The 21,750-nt window shown below is 38.5% G+C and overlaps 1 protein-coding gene across 5 annotated transcripts in view; it reads left to right on the top strand.

Annotated features, from left to right (window-relative positions):
- Window positions 1-1,086: 1,086 nt before the first annotated feature.
- Window positions 1,087-21,750, top strand: part of vti1a (vesicle transport through interaction with t-SNAREs 1A) — a 134,434-nt gene continuing 113,770 nt past the window's right edge. For all 5 annotated transcript variants that reach the window (XM_037755393.1, XM_037755396.1, XM_037755392.1 and 2 more), the window contains exons 1-3: window positions 1,087-1,295; window positions 6,983-7,041; window positions 8,664-8,774. In XM_037755393.1, the coding sequence (XP_037611321.1) occupies window positions 1,202-1,295; window positions 6,983-7,041; window positions 8,664-8,774 (264 nt within the window). In that variant the 5' untranslated portion in view covers window positions 1,087-1,201. The remainder of the gene's footprint in view (window positions 1,296-6,982; window positions 7,042-8,663; window positions 8,775-21,750) is intronic.

Genomic DNA, 21,750 nt, shown 5'->3' with positions numbered 1-21,750 from the left:
TTCACTTAGAAGAGCCGGCTCTTTGAACCGGCTCGTTCGTGACGACACATCACTTCCGTGTACAGAGTAGGAACCTTCCTCATGATATGTCAGAAAACTGTTACCCTCAACCCCCTTGTGGACGCTTTTAAATCTAAGCAATTTATCTATCACAGAACTTCAAAAATAATATATATATTCACGCTCGGCAAAAAATAAACGCGACTGATATTTTTTATTCACTAGCTCAGGGGTCAGCAACCTGCAGCTCCAGAGCCACATGCGGCTCTTTAACCCTCTCCAGTGGCTCCCTGTGTAGTTTTTAAAAAATGGATATGAATAACTGTTTTTTTGTTTACATTTTCATTTTTATTTATCATTGTTGTAGGTCTATGGTACGACGGTACTACGGAGTGTTAGGGCCACATTGACGAAACAAAATAAATCTGAGATTTAGAGAATAAAGTCATATTATGAAAATAAAGTCAAAGGTTTACGAGAAAAAAAGTCGTATTATTATGAGAATAAATTCCTAATATTATAAAGTAGTAATTTTACGTGTTATTTTTTTTCTCGTAAAGTTATGACTTTATTCTCATAAAGTTATGACTTTATTCTCGTAATATTACGATTTCTTTTCTCGTAAAGTTATGACTTCTTGTAATATTACGACTTCTTTTCTCGTAAAGTTATGACTTTATTCTCGTGATATTACGATTTTTTTTCTCGGAAAGTTATGATTTTATTCTCGTAATATTAAGACTTTTTTTCTCGTAAAGTCATGACTTTATTCTTGTAATATTACGACTTTTTTTCTCGTAAAGTTATGACTTTATTCTCGTAATATTACGACTTCTTTTCTCGTAAAGTTATGACTTTATTCTCGTAATATTACGATTTATTCTCGTAATATTACGACTTTTTTTTCTTGTAAAGTTATGACTTTATTCTTGTAATATCTGGAAATCTCAGATTGTTATTTTGTGGCTCCAGACAGATTTTTTTCTTCTCTTTTTTTGCCTAAAATGTCTCTTTTGATAGTAAAGGTCGCTGACCCCTGCACTAGCTGAACCATTTCTCAGTGTCGGAAGTCATATTCCTCGTCGAGCACATTATACTGCGACTCCAGGAAGTTACTCCATTCGAGACTTGTTGTTATTATCCTGAGCTAGCTAGCTGTCAACCAGAAACTAGACACCTGTTTTAAACCCTAAACGTCAACATGTCTTCAGACTTTGAAGCTTACGAGCAGGACTTTGGGACCATTACGGCAGAAGTTACTAACAAAATTGGCAGAATTCCCAAACTAAGTGGAGGTAAGACAGTTAAATATGTATTAGCTGGAGCTAGCTGAGCTGGAGCTATATATCAGTTAGCTGAGGAGTCTAGCTAACGGTAGCAGGTGTTAGACTACAGGACTTGTGTTATTTCATCAATTTACCATATTATCTTACCACTAAATGGTGAAATGCTCTGAAACTCGAGTGTGTTCTTGACTCTTATGTAAAAGGATGAATCACTTAATAGCTTGGTATGTCTTTTTAATGGGTTTAGTCAGTGTGAAAATGTGAAACACTGAGCTTAGTGGCAAATAACATCATGTTTTCCAGTAGTTAACTGCTTTTCTAGGCTACTACCGTTAGAATAGAATAGAATAGAAAGCTTTATTGTCATTGTATTAAATACAACGAGATTCACAGTTGCCACTTCTGGTCAGTGCTTTAAAACAAATACTTGACAAAACTAAACGAGGCAGATAAAACATATAACAGGTAAAACACACACAGTTATGAAGTAAATAAAACAGGTAAATGGTAGATGTAATAAATAAATATAAACAGAAGTGTTACACTAGAGGTATACAATATAAAAATAGATGGAATGTAAACAGAGGTAATTGCACTTGTAAAATAGGTAGGGTAGATGTAATAAATAAAATGTAAACAAAGGTAGTTGCACTTGAGGTGTATGTTGCATCAAGGACATATTGCACAGACAAATGTATTTCGCATTCAGTGTATTAATATTGCACAATATAATGGTAGTGTTAAGAGGACAGAAGATTTTTGGTCACCTTTTATTTTAGTTGGTATTTAAAGTCATAGAAATGAATGGATAGGAAGTGAACTTTCAGTTTTGATGATGAATGGACATTACTGGAAGTTTTGGAATCACCATGACAACACAGCAGCTTCCTGTGGTTTCATTCATGGTTTTCATGTACCAAAATTAAACTGACACCCATGACAACATTATCTAATATAGGGTCAGCTTGCAACAAAAAGTCAGACCTGTCTGGATGTCAGACTTGTGTGTTTTTTAGCATTTGTTTTCTTTCAACACTGCAGAAGCATGTATGTCAGGTGAATTAGGATAAGATAAGATAAGATATTACTTTTTTAGTCCCGCAGTGGGGAAATTTGCACATTTGTATAGCAACAAAGGGGATGGTGCAAAAAAACAAGATGCATGAGCTAACACAGTAAAAAAAAAAAAGAGCTAAACAAAGTGTAACAAAATATGAAGCATTTAAATAGAAGGAAGTATAAAAATAGGAGCAGTATATACAGTATTGATTATAACCAGACCATTAACATTGAACAAGTGGAAAATGATATTGCACAGTGAGAATGAATAAATGAATGAAACTGTCACGATAAATTGTCCATAGGTGTGAATGTCTGTTATTTTTGCAATGGACTGCCCCCAGTAGATGCTAGAATAGCTTACAACCCAAATAAATGAAATTTGACAAGTGCAAATAGAAAATACATAACAGATGAATGACATTATCGAACAGTTGATATCAGCCACATGACATGTCAATATTTGTTGTTTTGCACTAATACTCGTTTTTGTTGGATTTGCTTCAATAGAAGATTTTTTTTTCTTTTATTGTCCAAATGGATTACACTCGGGCAGCCAATTTAGCTTCTGTAGTCACATGGTTCGGCCTGATGTACAGTATGTCAGTGGACTTTGCATAGACTCAGAAACAGCATGTTCAGTCACACTAAATCAATTTTCTTAGTGGCTGTCACAAGTTGCTGTTTCAGATTGTATATTATTTGCTTGAGTGGACAAATACAAGGTCATTACCAAAGCAACCAATATATTGTAAAGTAACTTTATTGACAAATTTTTGTTACACAGAATATTAAGACAATTAATAGGGGATGACATGCAGCAGAGGTGATCAATCTGTCTTGACCCTAGAATGTGTCCCTCTGTTTTATTATAAAGCATAGTTTTTGGTCCATCCATCTATATTTCTGTATATTTAAGTCACGAATGACAAATAAGAGTGTTATAGACGAGCAATTGATTGTAGTAATTGCGTAATACACACTGAACATTATCCCTTTCCCCGATTTAAAGTGTGTCTCTCAGTGTGGAGCTGATGCACCTGTTTTACTCAGCCTGTTATGTTTTCAAAATGTTGTTCCTATTATTCTTAAACTGTGTTATTGATTAAGTTCTGATGTTGTTCATTCAGCATGCTGTCATGGCATATTTTTACCTAGACACTATATTCTCACACATTACTCTTTTTCCCTGCTACATCTATGGAGCCGTTAAAAGCAGACATTTGTTCTTGTGAATGTGAAGACCTGTCCCTATTTACACTGATCAAACACTGCTTTCACAATGCACATACTACCTTATATGTTTGAATTACAATATGTCAGTGAACACTAGTCACAGTCGAGAACGGAGGTATAGTAGTCATTGAGTTTGCATTTTTCTAAATATGTAAACAATAAAAAGAAAGAGCGCCGGCATATTTTCATTTAGCTTCCAGTTCATAAATTCAACTGGTATTTTGCAGTGTGAAATACACTGCATGTTTTTGAATTAAGATCAACTGCACAAATTGTATTGTCCACAACTGCTAGTAGTTTGTTTCCAGTTTTGACTGCTAGAAACTGCTTCCAAACCCTACTTGGAACATTTATCTCAGGCTTGCTCATTGGTTTTTCAAAGGGCGCTGCCTCTCACAAAGCCTCGCCTGGCTGAATATTTCTGGTTTGGAATTGGCATCTTTGAAGATTCATGGCAGCCCATTCCTCAGTGTAATTCCACATTGCTTTCCTCTCGCCATCTGTTGACTGTGTCAGAGTAAGCCCATATGAATATGCACAAAGCCAGGAAACGCATTACAACCATAAGTAGTCGTTCAATGTCTTCCGCCACCAACAGAATAGTTTACAGTTGAATTCCCTTCCTTCTCATTAAGGTTTTTCTTCTTTCCTTTCTTAAGTCCCTCTGGCTCTTCTTCCTGAAGTGGCTGGATTTTCCCTGTGGTTTGACAGCCCTCTATTTAATACATTAATATAGCTCCAGACAAAGGGCTTTTGTCATTGCTGTTATTGTATCTCTCTATTTCACATGTGCACAATTGCTGATAATGGCTAAGGCGTGTGGAAAGAATGTCCTTGAATGTCTTCATTCACGTAACATTCAAATGAATGTGTTTATATATTTATTTGTTACCATCCCCCAAAACCATAAGGTTCAAGGAATATTTGAATAAGAACACAATGAAGTGTTAGGCCTTGTTCCATGAAACATGAATGTAATTTTTCACCTTTGAGTGTTTGTGGCAAGAGACTGCCTGTCAATCATTGCAACTCAAATATATAAATAAGAAAAAAAATGTACATAAGAAAGAAAAAAAAATCACCAAACCCTACTTCTTCTTTGTTTGCTGTACTTCTGTGTACAAAACTCCTCATCCGTCCATCAGCAGGTTGTAGTCTTGGTAAATATCCATACATATTTCACAGCCCTCTAGAGTTTGAGCAAGAAAGCAGCGTCTCACCTTTCAGTGAATCGCCTCTGGCTGTTTACTGTGTAGGTTGTGAGGTTGGACACAGGTTTTAAAAATGAATTTGAGGACTGGCAAAAGTTAATGTTGGCCCATGGTGCCCGAGAAATGAAGATCTTAGATTTTTTATGATATTTGCAGACTCACAATTGATAGCCTTGTGATTTGCTTTGAAGCTTGAAGTTTTGTTGACTTTTTATTTCAATTATTGAAAGAATCAGAATCAGTTTTTATTCGCCAAGTAGATACATACAAGGAATTTGACTGTAGTTTTTAAAGGTTAAAGGTTCTACTCACTCTACTCATATTTTCAGTTAAATGATTACTTTTAAGAATATATCTGAAATGGAGCTAATTTAAATAAATATTTGAATTGAATACGATTTAGGTTTCTTGAATTACTCTGTTTTTGACAGAGAAGATTGAGATTGGAACTGACTTACAGATTGGCTGTCTTTTCAAAGATGTTAAGTGTTTTCTGTGGTTCCTTTTTCTGCTAATCATCATTATCTGAATTGCTTTCTTTTGGCAGACAGCAGTCACTTCTGGGTGTATGTTATGTGTAGTTTTAGGTATGCTTAAAACAGTGTTTTGTTTCAGTTTGCCAGACTTCAAGGAACCTTGCAAAGGGAAGACTTAGAGGAGAAATGGAGGCCTCCATCTATACTATTCATTCATAAGGCTGATTTCTGTTTTAAGTTGTGATGATTTGGCCTGAATCTTGGTTTGTGACTAATACCCACAAGGCATTTGACATGTCACAGTAAGAAAAGCACAGATGTAAATAATACAATGAATCATTGCTGCCTAGGGTTGAGGTTCTTGGTATTCTCCTTGTTGGTTCACTGTCACACTTTGCATGTCTCAAATCCATAGTACATACTAAGTCTAAGCATGTTTTCACACTGTGAAAGTGACAGTATTAAATAAGTATTACATCTTTAGACAGACACTGTCTTGGTGAGGTTTCATTAGCAGTGACGTTTCAATGTTGCAGTTTGATTGATGCTCGTTTTTTCATTTGTTGAATAATTTTCTGTTAGAATAAAATGGTATTTATGTTGATTTATTATTAATTTTTAAAACATTTTTATACTAACTACTGAATCAGTTTAATGTGCAGATGAGTTTGTTGTATATACTGTGTAGAATTATTATGGAAGGGATAATGTACAGCGAGCTGGTCATTGTTGCCTCTTCGCTTCGGGGTGCCGCATCGCTCGGTCGGGGTTTATTTCACAACAATGACCCGCTAGCTGTACGTTATCCTGCTTATTACACGGCTACTTACTTAAGAAATCAATAATTTGACACAAAAATGGTCCATAGCGACGGTCTGTTATACATAGAAGCGGTCTGCAAGAATATTATTTGAAGCAAGCAAATTCAAACATTGGAGATTTTGTAACCAGTAAACATTTTATATTTTTTCATGATATTTGGCTTTAATAATGACACTTGGTTATTAATCTGTGACTATACCTAAAACTTAGGTAATTCAAACATATTTTGTCATGCATTTCAAAGTTTTGGTCAATCTACTCTCCTTTTTTGTCTCCATTAAGATATGTTGTGTTGTGATGCTTGTTTCAAACATTTAATGATGCTTGATCGCTTAACCACCAGACCAGACTTCTTTATTTAATGCGCTTCACTTTCGTGGCAAAGAGCTAATTTCAGAACAAGGACCAGTTCTTATGTGTGCAGAAATGAGTGTGTTGCTGCCTTAAATAACGATGGGATGTACTGCGGTTTACACGCTTCTTTGGAGCTCTCGCAAGTCGTAATGAGTTTCAATGGGTAATGTGGAGGAGCAGCCACGGGGTGAGGTGCCGAACGGCGCGTTAGTCATTCTGAGTGGGACTCATACTTCTGGCAAGTGAGCAAAGCTGACACCTCCCTTCCCTTTGAGTTGGCACGAGGTGTCTCACCGCTCCTCAACGGAAACCAACAAAGGCCTCATAGACGCCAATAACTAAGAGACATCAAATGTTGGCTCGTCGTGTAGAGAGAATGTGTAAATATATCTTCAAATGTGTCCTCGTGTGTTGTTTTCTCCCAGTCTTTCTTTCTCTCTCCCCCTCTCTTCCCCCGTTGCGGGGGAGTTAGGTTGTTGTCATGAAGCGCTGTTCCTCTGTCGGCTGATCAATATGTTGCTGTTTTTTTCTCTTTCAGAGGAGAAGACACAGCTGGTTCTAAATGTCGACAAACAGCTTGAAGAAGTCAGAGAGTTGGTACGTCTTTGATCAGTAATTTTCTCCTCTTCCCATTTCCTAAATAATGAATTTGTGGAAAAGAGGGAGGGGACAATTTTCACTGGCACCAGACAACAGCACCTGTATTATCCTGGTGGTGACATGACATGCACACACAAACACACACACACACACTTCACATGGCGGAAAGGAGGCTTCCTCCTCACATGATTACTTTCCAGTAATCTGCTTTTAAGTGACACCCCTATGACACATTTCAAGCCATTATCTTGAGGTGGGAGTCTTCATGTTGCTGTTTAAAAATGAGCAAAGTCACCTGACAAGAGACAAATTGTTGTCGCAGTTGTCTTGTTATGTCACAGTGATTAGTTTTCCTCCAAATCCGCCACAGAGAGACCTGTCTAGCCAAGCATCAAATGTACGTTTACTTCATTCGCGGTGACATTGTTGGGCCCCGTGCATGTCGCCGCAATGAAGGGGCGCTCATAGTTGATTGTGTATTTATTTACGGAACAGCCTCCCTCTGTCGCAACTTTCATCACGGCTGAGTGACGCGAGCGGGAGGCATTTTCTTTTCACAATCAACATTGGAACATATTAAAGTTAATGCCGCTGAAGTTACTCATTTCGGAAAGTTGAATGTTTTCAGAGTTGTCACAGTTTCTAACTTGAGCAGCTGTTTGTCATGGATAGCAAATGCATAGATGGTAAGAGAATGATCATTAGAGGATAAGGAGGCCTAGATTTTTGAGCATTTGTGCAAGAGTGCTATAAAACTGATTCTAATTTAAAGTAGGGGTGTAAGAAAATATCGCAATATTATGTTTTGTGATACTGTATCGATTCTCAAAAACTATTGATTTTTAGTTAATAGATTACATGCAAAGATTAACTCAGTCAATACTCTATTCCTCTATCTAGAGCTGCAACGAATAATCGATTAGTTGTCAACTAATAAATTAATCACCAACTATTTTGATCGATTAATCCGTTTTTTTTAAGAGAAAAAAGTAAAAGTTCTCTGATTACAGCTTCTTAACTGTGAATATTTTTTGGTTTCTTTACACATCTATGACAGTAAACTGAATATCTTTGAGTTGTGGACAAAACAAGAACAAGTCTTGGGCTTTGGGAAACACTGATCGACATTGTTCACAATTTTATAGACCAAACAACTAATTGATTAACCGAGAAAATAGTCAACAGATTAATAAACGATGAAAATAATCGTTGGTTGCAGCCGTAGTTGTTACAGGGATTGTGATAAATGCAAATGATAGCATTAAAAAAAGTAAATTTTTTTATACATATGGTTGTGTTTTTTTTATACTATGACAGTTTTCCTAAAATTAGATTGAAAAAAATTGCAATATATCACAATATATTGAATCGTAACCCGTGTATCATGATACGCATCGTATCGCCAGATTCTTGCCAATACACATCCCCAATTTAAAGTACACATTTCACCAGGTTGCTATTTTAACATTATGATGTAAATTTGGATCAGAATGAACTCTAAAACTGTTGATTTTGTAATGTTTTATATTCCAAGTTATTTTTTGTTTTGGAATGGAAAGTTAAGTGTTATCCAGGAAAAAAAAGTTTGTTAAATTAACTGGATCAACTGCTGGTTTCAGCTGGAGCAGATGGACCTGGAGGTGCGGGAGATCCCCATCCAGAGCCGAGCCATGTACAACAGCAGACTGAAGAGCTACAAGCAGGAGATAGAGAAGCTCGAGAAAGACTTTGTAAGTACTTGCACACTTTCTTGAATCTTTCTTAATGGTTACTTGAACATTACAAATGTAATGTACATTATCAACATTTAGAAAATCATTTTTTTTAAAATGTGACTTTCACACTATTTATGTGTATGACATACTGTATTTATAAGTTGTCACCTTCTGAAATCCTTTGTGGTTTACATGCACATCCACTGTTTGCCCACTTTACCAAACTCCCTCTCTTACACACACACACAAACAGTCCTACGTTGAAGCTCAGCGGTGCATCCATCCACCGAGGTTAATTCAGAGTTCGTATTTGAACTTGCAAGTGATGCCTATTGAGAACAGGTTGCGTGTGTGTTTGTGTTGTTGTTGCTGCAGAATCTGGCCTTGTTTAGTAATTCATAAATCACTGTATGTCTTGACTTGATCTCCAGCCTCTATCAAAGCTTAATAAACAGCCCAGTCTTGTGGGTGCGTTGCTTTTAGTCCACATTGTTGGCTACCCGTGTTGCTCAAGGCATTTCACTTAATCAATAATGTGATAGAAATGAGCAATTATTTCATGTAATTCCAATGCTCGCTTGTTTTCTTCTTACCTTTTCCTATTACCCTAAGTTGAAAGATATCTTTTAGTTCATTGTTTGTATTCAAATCTTTACCTTGCAAAAATATGTATCTTTAATGATATCTTTATTGTTTTCTGTTTGTCTGTTATTGTTTTCCGTGCCAGTGCTCACAACACGATAATAAACCCGTAGTGTAAATGCAACCGACCTTGAGCTCGAGAGCAGACGAGAGCAGACGAGTGCTTCCGCGAATCAAATGCAATGTGAAATAAATCACTGAATTTTATGTTTAGGAACTTTTTAGATTAATGCACAAAAGGCCCAGCCGGGATAGCTGCAGCGTTTAACCTTGTGGTTAAAGTGGTCCCAATGAAGTTTTGTTCCTTATTTTAGATTTTTTGCAAAAATAATCAGCAAACCTTTCTCAAAACCTTGAAATGAATCGATGGTGTTGCTTTCCTCTCAAATGAGAACTTTTTCTTTACTTCGATAGAGTGTTGTTTATTGTTGGGCAGCTAGTGCTTGAGGGAAAATGATTTCAGGAAATAATGGGAATCATCGCAAAACTTATCATTACAAATGTACAATTTTAGAGTGCTTGTCTTCAAAGTAAAATGTTTCTGTGTTAGTTACAAAATTAAATGAAAGTTGTGAGAATCACATTTAAACAAAACAGTATTATCAATGAGAAACTGGATATTTTGAATGTTCTTATAAACATTATGTAAAATAATGCAGCAAATTATGACATAATTCTCTTACTACCACCGCCCATGTGCCTACCGACCACTGACCAACAAAACTAAAGTGAATTAAGACCTGCTTATATTTCACCCTAATCATCATCTCAAACTGGGGCGATTATTTTCGTTATCGATTAACGTGTGTACAGTAGTGCGGCAGAAAAATATCCATCACAGTTTCTCAATGTCCAAGTTGATGTTTTTAAATGACTTGTTTTGTCAATCCAAAACCCAAAGATTCAGTTTAATATGATATAAAACAGAGTAAAGCAGGAAATCTCAATATTTGAGAGGCTGAAAAAAGCATTTTCTGTCATTTTTGCATAAAAGATGACTTTAACGATTAATCAGTTATCAAAATAGTTGTTATTGACTAATCATTGCAGATGTATCTCAAACATCTGCTTAATACCTCATATCATTCACCACAAAATATTTCAAATCTGTATTGAATTAAAGTTGCGAATATAACAATAGTCCCTCCAATCCATCACTGTTCCAACAAACAAGCAAACAAGCCATTTGAATGGAGATATCATGCGCTAGTGATCTGTGAGAACACCACTGAGACGTGCTAACTGAGATCACAGGAGGAGATCTCCGTGCCAAGACAGTTTACTTTCCTCGCCATGGGCTTTTAATTGGCTGCCGATTAATCTTTAACTTTTCTTCTCCCCACACTTACCGTGCTTAATCATCAAGCAGTTAACACCCGCTGTGGCTGATATTGGTGTAAAATTTTCATTTGTATTCCTGGGGCACATGTGGGAAAATTTGCTTCTTCAGACCTGGAAAAATGTAGAATTTCATCCACTTTATAAAACGTCTAAATTCTTACTTCCATATCACTGCATGTGTCAAGCCCTGCGATACTGAAATGCAAAGCAGAAGGTAGCAGTCCTAGTGGATAAAGAATAAAAGAACATTTGCCCTGCGTGTAACTGTGACTCCCCAGTTTAACAGAGTCATTTTCATTGTTACACCTCTGTGTGTGGCGTGGTCAGATCAGTGTGCATTTAAACCAGGATCACCCACCTCACACAGTAACATCTAGTGTATCTGGTCTCCCGTAAATCTGATGCAAGTGTTCAGAAGGCAAGAACTTCAGCCCCTTCAGATGTGCCTCAGATGTGCCAAATGCTATAGCCGAGCTCAGCCTCTCACTTCCTGCAGGCCCGGGGAGGACATGACACTCGGCTCGAAAGGCGTCTAGTGGAAAAAAGGCAATCTCCTTTCTTTTTAATGTAAAAAGCTCTGGCTTTGTTGTGCTTTCCGCGGATATCAAGGCCTTTCCACTCCCTCACTACCCAATCTCCCCGCAACCCCACCCCCTACTGGCCTCCCACGGGTGTCTCCCCCCTTAACCTGCTCTCTCATCCTCCCATTCACCCGTGGTTTGAAGTCTTCCTACCACCGGTGTGCCAGCTTGAGACCTCATTCCTGCTCCTTTCCAGACAGGGCCCGAGCCGACCTCGGTAACCCAGCCATTTCATCCAGGAAGACAACTTATCAAACGGCCATCCCAGAGGTGTATATATGAGATGTAGCTTTGTTGGCTCGCGCTGACAGCTTCATTGCGATAATAGCGGGGACAGTGGGGGTCTTGAAGGTGCTGGGTCATGACAAACAGGCATTGCCGGCACCCTAAAGGGGATGCCAGCCTGACCAAGAAAAAAGTCAGCGGGAAAAAAATTAAAGAACAATGACAATCCTATTTGATGGAGTTGGCTCGTCGTGGTCAGGGGAAGCAGGACGGCGTGGCTCTTAGCGACGGCTTTGATCAGGCAAAGAAGAGGCCCAACGTAAGCTTAATTTAATGAAATCTATCGGGTAAACAGAGCCGCCATCCTCAAAGGGCCACGCTCGGCCCGTCCCAGTAGGGAAGGCGGGGGTTCTGCAGACGTCTGCTGTGCCTCACAAAAACACAATCCACTTTTGAGGATGTGACTCAAATGATGTAGCACGCTAATTGTAAACGTGTGATGCCTCTGACATAATGAGGTGTCAGCTGTAAGCTGTCATAAAGCAACGTTTGGCTCAGAGATTTAGAGGTAATTTTGTCAGTCCTGGAAAGTCTGTTTTGTCAGTATGTATTTTTGATATCAAAGCGCTTCCTTTCTTACCCTTTTCAAAGGTGCTCCATGTTGTATTGTTAGGTCTACATCTGCAGGGATTTATCGATTAGTTGTCAACTATTAAATGAATTGCAAACTATTTTGATAATCGATTAATCGGCTTGAATATTTTCTTTAAGAAAAAAGTCAAAATTCTGTGATTCCAGCTTCTTAAATGTGAATATGTTCTGGTTTCTTTACTCCTCTATGACAGTAAGCTGAATATCTGTGAGTTGTGGACAAATCAAGACATTTGAGGACATCATCTTGGGAACACTTATCAACATTTTTCACTATTTCCTGACATTTTATAGACCAAACAACTAATCTAATCGATTAATCAAGAAAATACATATTAATCGACAGTGAAAATAATCCTTAGTTGCAGCCCTAGTTAGGTCTGTGCTTGAATATACTTAGTAAATGGCAAATATTTTTAGTCTAATGCATATTTAATTTAACCTACAGTTAACAGTATGTCTTAACAGATTTTAAATCTATCATAATATCATTTATTGAAACAACTGTGTTCAACTTCCCGGCTTGTTTATAGTTCTTAAAAAAATGTTGGCCACAAATATAAAAGGTATATCTCTAAATTCACTCTTATTACTCCACTTTAGTTACAAGCAAGTTAGAGCACTTCTTAAAGTTACTCATTATATCTGCATAATAGTTTTTCTATATACCTATTTTCAGTGCAGAGTCTCTTTTATAATGTCTTACTTTTTACTTTGAGGCATCATCATACCTCCCACTTTCTCTCGCCGCTGTGGTTGTTGATCTCTTTTTGCAGCAGATGGCGGTATTGCTCTAAGAATTTTCTCCTCCTTAAGGTGCAGGACAAGGACAATATTGGGCACATTTACCAATTACTTTGCCCTTCTGATGTATGAGTGGACTTGCTCTGATAAATCCTTCCACTTATTACAATGCCTGACCCTCATCCTTTACGCTTTGTAATAGAGATTGAAAATAATGTTACAAAAAAATGTCCTTGTGGTAAAAAGCCCATTTAATGCAAAGTGCGATATAGTATTCTAACTTTATATATTTTCTTTAGTTTGCTCTGGAAGTTAATTAAGGAAGCAAAACAAAATGTGAATGAAATAGTGCCTCCTTAAGAATATCTATTTAAATGTATATTGTAAACATTTCATACTGTAACTCTCCCATCTCCTCTCTTTCTGACATTAGTATTCTCCCTCCTTAAGGTGTGCTTAAGGTATTTTTTTTTTATTTTGTTGTCTTTTTCAATAGCACAAACACTTGTGGTCCAAATGTGAGAGGCTTTGTGTTCAAGGATCCTTGACTCTGATAAAGGTTAATTGGTAGTCATTAAATATCAAGCTCTGGCAAGTTTTATTGTCGAATACTTCACATTTTTTTCGTCATTAAGAGGGACCGGGTGTCAGTGATGGTCAAGGCAGTTTTGTTGAGAGTCGCTTGGTAATTCTTTAGTGCACTGTAGCAGGATTAATTTAGTCGGATCAACCCCAATTTTGGCTGAATAGAAAGCCATTGTTGATTAGTCATAATATGCTGTATAGTATCATGAACGTGTCATTCATTACCGAGCATAAGTGTTCCTTTTTGAAATACATACATACATATCATTACCCAGCCTTTATATGAGATAGATTGATACATGATGTGTAAAAATATGACGCGGTCAACTTTTGAACTGTCACCTGAAGTGTACGGTACTTACCTTTTTTATAAAGGTTTGAAATCACAATGGAATCTTCTTTCTCAATCATTCCTAGCTTCATTCATCCCATTAATGATATTGAAATATGTTTCCTGATATGGAATTACTAAGGGATACAACTATCCCTTCCCGATTTCCGATTGTCTTTTAAGGGCTATTGTGTTTGCAGTAACAGTCACGGTCAAGTGTGATGTCTGGACTGCCTTTTCCTTTTAATAAAAAACCTTTAGCTGGAATGCCTCCTAGTGTCCGCCCAGGGAGGTAATTAATGCTTTTCCAAAGAGTCGGCCAACCTTGAAATATTGAACAGTTTATTTGCCAGGTACACAGAGGTGAATGGAATGAACAGGCTGTTGGTACTTCTAGTTTTTTTTACCTGGATATATGAGTTTCATATGTAGTTGTAAGTGACCTTCGAGAGATAACTTAATTGGGACAAACATTGAGTGCTGTATTTAATGAATTGGTACATTGGACCTTTTTAAAGAACAACTTGTAAATAAGGCGGTTTGATTGAAATGAGGGAATAAAAATAATTGAATCAGATGTTTATCAAATGTGAACATACCTCAGATGAGGCTAAGGCAAGCTACTGTAACTACAGCTGCACCGTTATGGCCAAAATGTCAATATTGATATCACGATTATTCATTGATTTTAGCGACAACATATTTTTTTATTGCACTTTCACATTAAAATAAACAGAGCACTGCTTTCACTTCTATGCTATTGTACAACTTAGGGCTGAACAATGTTGGAAAAAACTGACATTACAATATTTTTTCTGCTATATATATTGCATATTATATGAAAAAATACAGGAATATTCACCGTACCCTTTTGGTAGCTACATTGTAAAGTTAAATGCTTCGATCCGGTGCACTTTCAGAGAAAACTTAGCAACATTAAGAGCTAGATAAACAATTTTATGCTCTCAATTTAATCAAAAACACATTGGTAGATAATATCTATACCCAAAAGTGAAGCCAAAACATCTCGATCACCAGCTGGTGGCTATAGCTGCTAGTTTAGGAAGCGCTTGATTTGACATGCAGCAGTTTTCTATGAGCAAAACGTGTTTTTATAAATGTCAATATCACAGTCGATCATGTTCATTTAATTGTGGGAAGCCAAAATTGTGATCGCGATTAATATTCGATTAATTGTGCAGCCCTAACTGTAACTCAGAATAAATTGGCTTGTTGTCGAAGAACTAATGAATGACTCTTGACTTCACCGCAGCTCCATGTGGCTGCATGTTTCAGTTGCCAGTAAGAATGCTATCAGAAGTTTTCCATAAGCCTCTTTTCCTGTTTCCAAACCCCAGAGCTATTTGTTACGTCTGCATCTGAAGGTCATCCGCGATCGGTTCATCATTGGCAATGAATTAACATCTTTCCAGGGTTCTGGAAATGCCATAAAAAGTATAGGCTATTGTCTCTGTGTGCATGGAGTTTAGTCTGTGAACTGTTATTTACTCTCCAGTCGAAGCATACTAATACCTTATGCATTTAGAGAACCCTCCAAACATAACCAAATAAATGACGATGATGCTGCTCTTCATTTAGATGCTGTATAAATGTTTATATTCACTTTTTTAATTAGTGGTCATGGACAATTCAAGGTTGTGGAGACTATCCAACTTTAGCTGATAGCGGCCATAAACTCATTATGTTCGGCGCCACCCAAATTGGAGGGAAAGAAGAGTTTGCAAAGTCATTCATCAGAAAGTTGTGTATTCGTCTTAAGAAGCTCCGAATAAAATACATAAATGTAATTTTTTTTAAACCAGATGCTGATAATTATGTTGAGATTTAGGTTTTGATGGGAGATTTTAGGACCGCTGTACTTCGTAGCGCACAAGTCGTGATAAATAAATTAGCGTCGTTGTAATCCATCTTGAAGGGTTCTTGTTGTTTGCCCCCTGTCCTCGTTATGGTGACTCCAACATGACAGACCAGCATTAGTTGGATGTTAGACACTTTAAATCGCCTTAGGTTGCCTTGGCTTACTTGTTCTTATTAAATACATAGGAGTGAAGGCAGATTGACTCTTTTCATGGTTTGTTGCTTAACAACCCATCAATGACACCAAAGTCTAATCACTCCTAACCAGTTTTCCCCCCAACTGACAGGGATTTTTCCCCATATATTTTCTCTGAGTGCAGATTTAAGATGTAAACAAATAGATCTTCTTCTCGACTTATGAATTACGTCTTTCATTTGGAAGTTGTTGTGCGCAGTATGTCTTCCTCGAGCCCCTTTGTGGATTTGTGGTGTTGGAGGCTTTTCCATGTCCTCTTTATGGACACCAAGATGGGATTCATTTTGCGGATTAGCCTTTCGCCGCTCATGTTGAAACCATTTTTCATGGGTTTTGATGGTGTAATGGCAGCGGTGGGTCAAATCTGGGTTGAAGGACGGTGTCACAATAAGGACAAAAGGGTGTGTTGTCCAGAAGTGTCATGTTCATAATTGATTATCACAAAAAAAAGTGAGTGAGACACAAACCAGAACATCACCATGTGCAGTAGTTTCCTGATTCTTTTTGTTACTTTTTTTGTGATTAAAATGTGTTTTACATGTTTAAATTAAAGGTGCTACTGAAACTTGTTGGTTGTTTTACTCTTTCCTACACACTGACTAATCATTAATAAGTAGTTAGGGCTGTGCAATTCATCAAATTTGCCACATTCGCAATGACTCTTGAAACACGGGACCCCCGTCTTGTTTACCATGCTTTATTGTTGGGACTTTTTTTGCTGTCATCACCATTAATATCTATACAACCAATATATTTATGATCAAATTAAGTTTACAAGAGCACACATTTCTAGATTAGATCTCTTAAATTTGCTCGGAAAGTGCACCAGATTGATGCATTTAACTTTAAAATGTTCTTTCTAAATACATGATGTTTACAAAGTCAACGAGTAAGTTGAGTTTGGTCTCAATTACCAAAATAATTGGGATTATGATTTTTGTTGAACAAGCCCAAGTTTTGGTTTGTATTGCAGTTTTTTGGGTCACAGTTTCGGTTTCAGTTCAGTTTGTTTTGCACATTAGGGAGAAGAAAAATATAATAATTTCCAATGTGTTTGAACTCCAAAATATATAAATAAATCGATTGATGGTAAAGAATGACATTTATTTATTATATGAAGCCATAACACAGATTGTATACATAAAAGGACAAAAGGCAGGCTACTTAATAATCAAGTCGGCCTATGCTCAGATAGTTGCCTCTTCTATGTCTCTTGCACCTCATCAAATAATTAGCCGGTCTGTATTTAGCCTAATAGTGTTGCAACGGTTCAACAAGCCCATGGTTCGGTTTGTACGTCATTGAATTGTTCGTCTTTTTACGGTTTGGTTGTGCATCCCTGATAGTAATCATGAAGTGTTATTGATGGTTGATTGACATGTCTTTCAAGCTGAAAATGCCTTTTTTGGCAAAGTACGGGTGGTCACTCCATGACTTGAGTAGCATGACAATGCCGTCAATCAGATGTGATGGCAGTTAAGCATCAATAGGGGATAAACAACAGTCTTAAACTCCATTTTCCATTGCTACTATAATAGTTTATTATCAAGTTAACAATTTAAAGTAGTTAATAGCACTGTTTATGACCACAATTATAGAGGCAAGACTAAAACCATGCTGGAAAAGCAGCATGTCTTTACACTGACTTTACCCAGTAGTGTAATTCAGGGTATACGCAGGTATACTGAGTATACCCACCTCTTTTTCTGGTGTTTTACAGTATACCCACCAATCAGCCAAAAAGCCATAGGAATATATAGGAGAGTATACCCACTCCCTCCTTGGTAACTTATCCATCTCTACCTAGTAGTACACCCACCTTATCAGTGACCACTACACCACTGGTGTCACCCTTATTTTTTACCAGACCTGATATTAAAGTTACAGGAAATACGAGTGCAAAATGATTATAAATCAAATATGTTTTCCAACTTTTTTTTATGAATATGATAAGTGTTAAGATAAGTATGCCAGACAGAGAAGTGTGAATACATTTTGGAGACATCTGCTTTACTGTCATCCATGTGAGTTTTATGGTCATTAACAAGATGAGTTCTTGTCAGTAGTCGACTCGCAGAAAATCACATAGCCTATAATTTGTAAGCAGATCACCCCCTGCTCCCTTCTCCATCTCTTTATGTTAACACTTGTCTGTATGGGTGGGGTATCTGCATTACGCCTGGAGGAGCACAGGTTTTGTTTGGCAGTGTGCAAATTCGGCCGTTATCCTTCCACGCGATCGTTTCCTCTCTCGCTTATCTCTCCATGGCCCCTCCAAAGTCGCCGCACTTCCACACACACTGACAGCGATCAGTATAGCTTTCAGACGCTTGTCTGGCTGAGTCTGCCATGAAGCGAAAGGCCCTCCCAGGTCCCCTCGCTGTCCTCGGGGCTTGTGTGATTGAGTGACTGGAGTGAGTGGGGGCCAAAGATAATAAGGGGGAAAATCTAAAGACATGGGGCGATGATATGATAACACCCCCTTCCTCCTCCTTCCTCTGCTCCCTCTTTTTACTCCCCTTTCCACCTCCCCTTCACTTTTCCTTCTGTTCTTCTTTCTGTCCTACCCCCGGTTTCCTTGCACCGAGCCTGTCCCACGCAGCAGAGTAAACCAGAAGTGACATGTGACACCCACTCCCCAGTGATGTGCTGACAAGCGGGTACTAGAATAGGTGACAATGTTTTCTTTTTTTTTTTTTGCCAGACTGGCTTAAGTATGGCGAAGGCATTCATGAAGTATTTATGAAATACATTATGAATCATCGGGTCTGTGTTTTTCCTCTGTATTTTAGGCAGTGGCATTTGCTTTTTAATAAGTAAGCCTCAGAGAAAGGCGAGAGTGAGGAGAGGGGTAAATAGAGGAAGAGCTCTTTACATTGCATCTTTCCTGGCGTTTCTTTATAGTCAAAGCTCCGTGTTTACAAATGTTTTAACCCCTGCTCACACCCCCTTCACACACACAATTAAACTTAGTTTCTTCCTCTCATCCTAAGTGTTTCTAATGAGGGAGCGTGTCGGAAAGAAAGGGAAAGTGTTTTTGCTCTCAGCGACCAACAATTTTGCCTTTCCTCTGGTGTTTTTTTGAAGCCTGCAGTGGAATCTGGCTGTGGCCTTGATCAGAATTACATTGTGGAAGATGAATTAGGGTTTCTTTTTCAATTATCCCAGAGGTTGGCCACCATTAGAGCATCAGCCTGCTCCTGTAGTGAGACTAAACTCTTTAGTTTTTGTTCCCATCATTACCATAGAGCACTTGTTTGTTCTGCATTGTCAAACTTTTTTTGTACATTTTGTCTTTGTACATTTTCTTTCAGAAATGATCTGTTTCAAATAACACACTCTAGTGCTTGAATCAAATGGCCCTAGAATTCCCAGTAGGAAAAAAAATCAGTTGCCCATTTAAAAAAAACAATACAATTATAAAATAGCTCATTAAGTTAATGTTATTTATGTATTTTTTTTTTTACTTTGCAGTGGTTTTCTTCTGTTTTTGTGAATTATTCAAGTTGGCTATTTCCCATAATTTTTTGAACTACTGTTGTAAATTCCAGTACAAAACCTGCAGACTCCCAGGAAACTGGTGAGTGTATTGGGAAGTTCAGGAGGGCACATGTTGGAAGGGCTTTGGAAAGGGGGCCTTACTGGCCTCATCAGCATTTGAATGTGTTCTTGCTACTGAAATAACAAAGTATACATAAATATATAGAGATAATGATCTGGCTAAGTCCCTATATGTGCTGCTGTATTCTTATGCTAATGCGCGAGCTATTCAGCGCCAACAATGGTCACATTACAAGAAAAGGCGAAGCACTGAAGGAGATAGTCTTCTGTGCGTGTCCACTGACGGACTGACGCGCACACGCACACGCTCAGCAGGCCCGACTCCTCTCCCTTTGTGTCTAGGTTTTTTCTTTTTTTTTTTTTATTACATTTTTCAATTTTAGATAACACTCCAAGAATAGACATCAAACAAAAATGAATCATAAATCGAGGTCAGGAGTGAACCTCTTTCCAAAGCAGAGAAAGGGTTAAAAGTGAAGGTATTTCTTTCTTTAAAAAAGATGGGAAGACTGATAGGAGAGGAGCTCTTCTCAGCAGAGGGTTCAGTGAACCATATGTAGGTAGCCACAGGCTAATGGGCCGGTTGGTCCCTGGCTTGCCAGGTATCCTGCATTGCACATCTCCTAACACCCCCCCTCCTCCTCCACACACACTCTCTCTCTCCTCGTCATCCTCCAACACCCACCTCTCCCACCCCTCCCACCTCCACTCTGTGAAAATCCCTCCTCCACTTTCCTCTAATCTCACCTTTTTCTCTGGTGCTGACCCGGGGAGGCCCACTTTATTCCCCACTGCACGCCAGAAGCCAGCGTTGTGATCGGAGCCCGAGCCCCTGTGCTGGTTCCCCCTCTCCTCTCCTCTCTCCTTGCCCTGGCTGCCCGCCTCCCCGACGGCTCTGCTCTATTGATTTACTCCTCCAACCAATGCTGTCTGTCTCTGTTTTGCACCACCAGCACCTAGGTCCCTCATCTCTATAACCCTCCCTTCTTTCCCCATTTTTCTCTCTTTCCCTCTCTTCTTTCTTTCTTTTCACACTTTCTTTCTTTCTTTCTGTCTTCCTGTCCCCTTCTACACAACCACGGGCGAAGAGAGAAACCCCGACACGAACACGAGAGAAGGAGGGAAAGAGAGATGGAAGGATGGGGGGGTGTGGGAGGGGAAACGGCGCCTTTGATTTTTCATTAGAAGCGCCTCCATATTTTAATATTGGGTTTAATCGGGCCCTCATGCCTTAAAGAAATAACCATTGAGAGATGATCCCTCGGCCTTCAAAAAGTATATGGCGCTTCTTCAATCAAAGCCCTCCTCGAATTTGCTCTTTTGTTTGGAGTTCACTTGCAATCCTTCACCCCCCCCTCCCACCTCGTCTCTTCTCTCGCCGCCTCTCGGCCTCTCGCTTTGTGGGTACAGTCGTTAGGCTTATTGACTGATCTCGGCTGTACTTAGCAATAGAAATGACTTTGACAGGGAAATACACCACCGGTATCACAGAGGTAGCAGCATGAAAGGCCCCTATCAGGATAGTGTACTCTTTCACCAGCAAACGGCTTTCCCCCCAAGAGATAAAATCCTGTTTACTTGTGGTATAATATGAAAGAAGTTTATAGATTCAGTGTGGAAATTTACATTATTTTTTTTTCTTTATTGAATTAAACTAATAAGAAGTTTTTCATAGATGTCTCTGACCGTGTTTTTTTTTTTTTAAAGATCTTTTTGAAGCCGATACACTCCCGTCACCCTAAAATAAGTCTCCTCACCTCACACCTGTTTAGATATGTCGCAGACTCATTTATTACCTCGCCTCGGTTGATCATTCACCTTTTTTTATTTGTGTTTTCGACAGCGGCTTCTCCGAGACTCCTTCAGGTTTTTCATGGAAGTGGAACACAATGCCGCGTGCGTCGAAGCCACCAAAGCGCCAACCTGTGAGCTAATGAGAGGCCCCATGCTGTTATCTAAGGCTCCGGCTTCTCTACCACTGCTGCACTTCTATTAAGGGAGAGAACACACGCCGGGCTACCGTTCACATATGTCGCGCGCGTACGTTCTCTAAAGGAGGTTTCCCTGGGATGCAAAGCCTCATGGAAGCCTTCCGTTGTTCGTACAGTGGCCCTCGTGCACGCGTATGCACTCCCACGAACGCACACAAGTGGGGGATTCGATGGCACCAAAGACCACAATAAAACAAAGGCACAAATGACACCCTCCTGTGACAATCCCAATTGTATCTGCTTGCGTTCGTCTGATAATATATCA

Source organism: Sebastes umbrosus, chromosome 20 (genome assembly GCF_015220745.1).
Source record: "Sebastes umbrosus isolate fSebUmb1 chromosome 20, fSebUmb1.pri, whole genome shotgun sequence".
In the NCBI taxonomy this organism is placed as follows: Eukaryota; Metazoa; Chordata; class Actinopteri; order Perciformes; family Sebastidae; genus Sebastes; species Sebastes umbrosus.
This window is presented reverse-complemented; position numbering and strand designations above follow the sequence as displayed.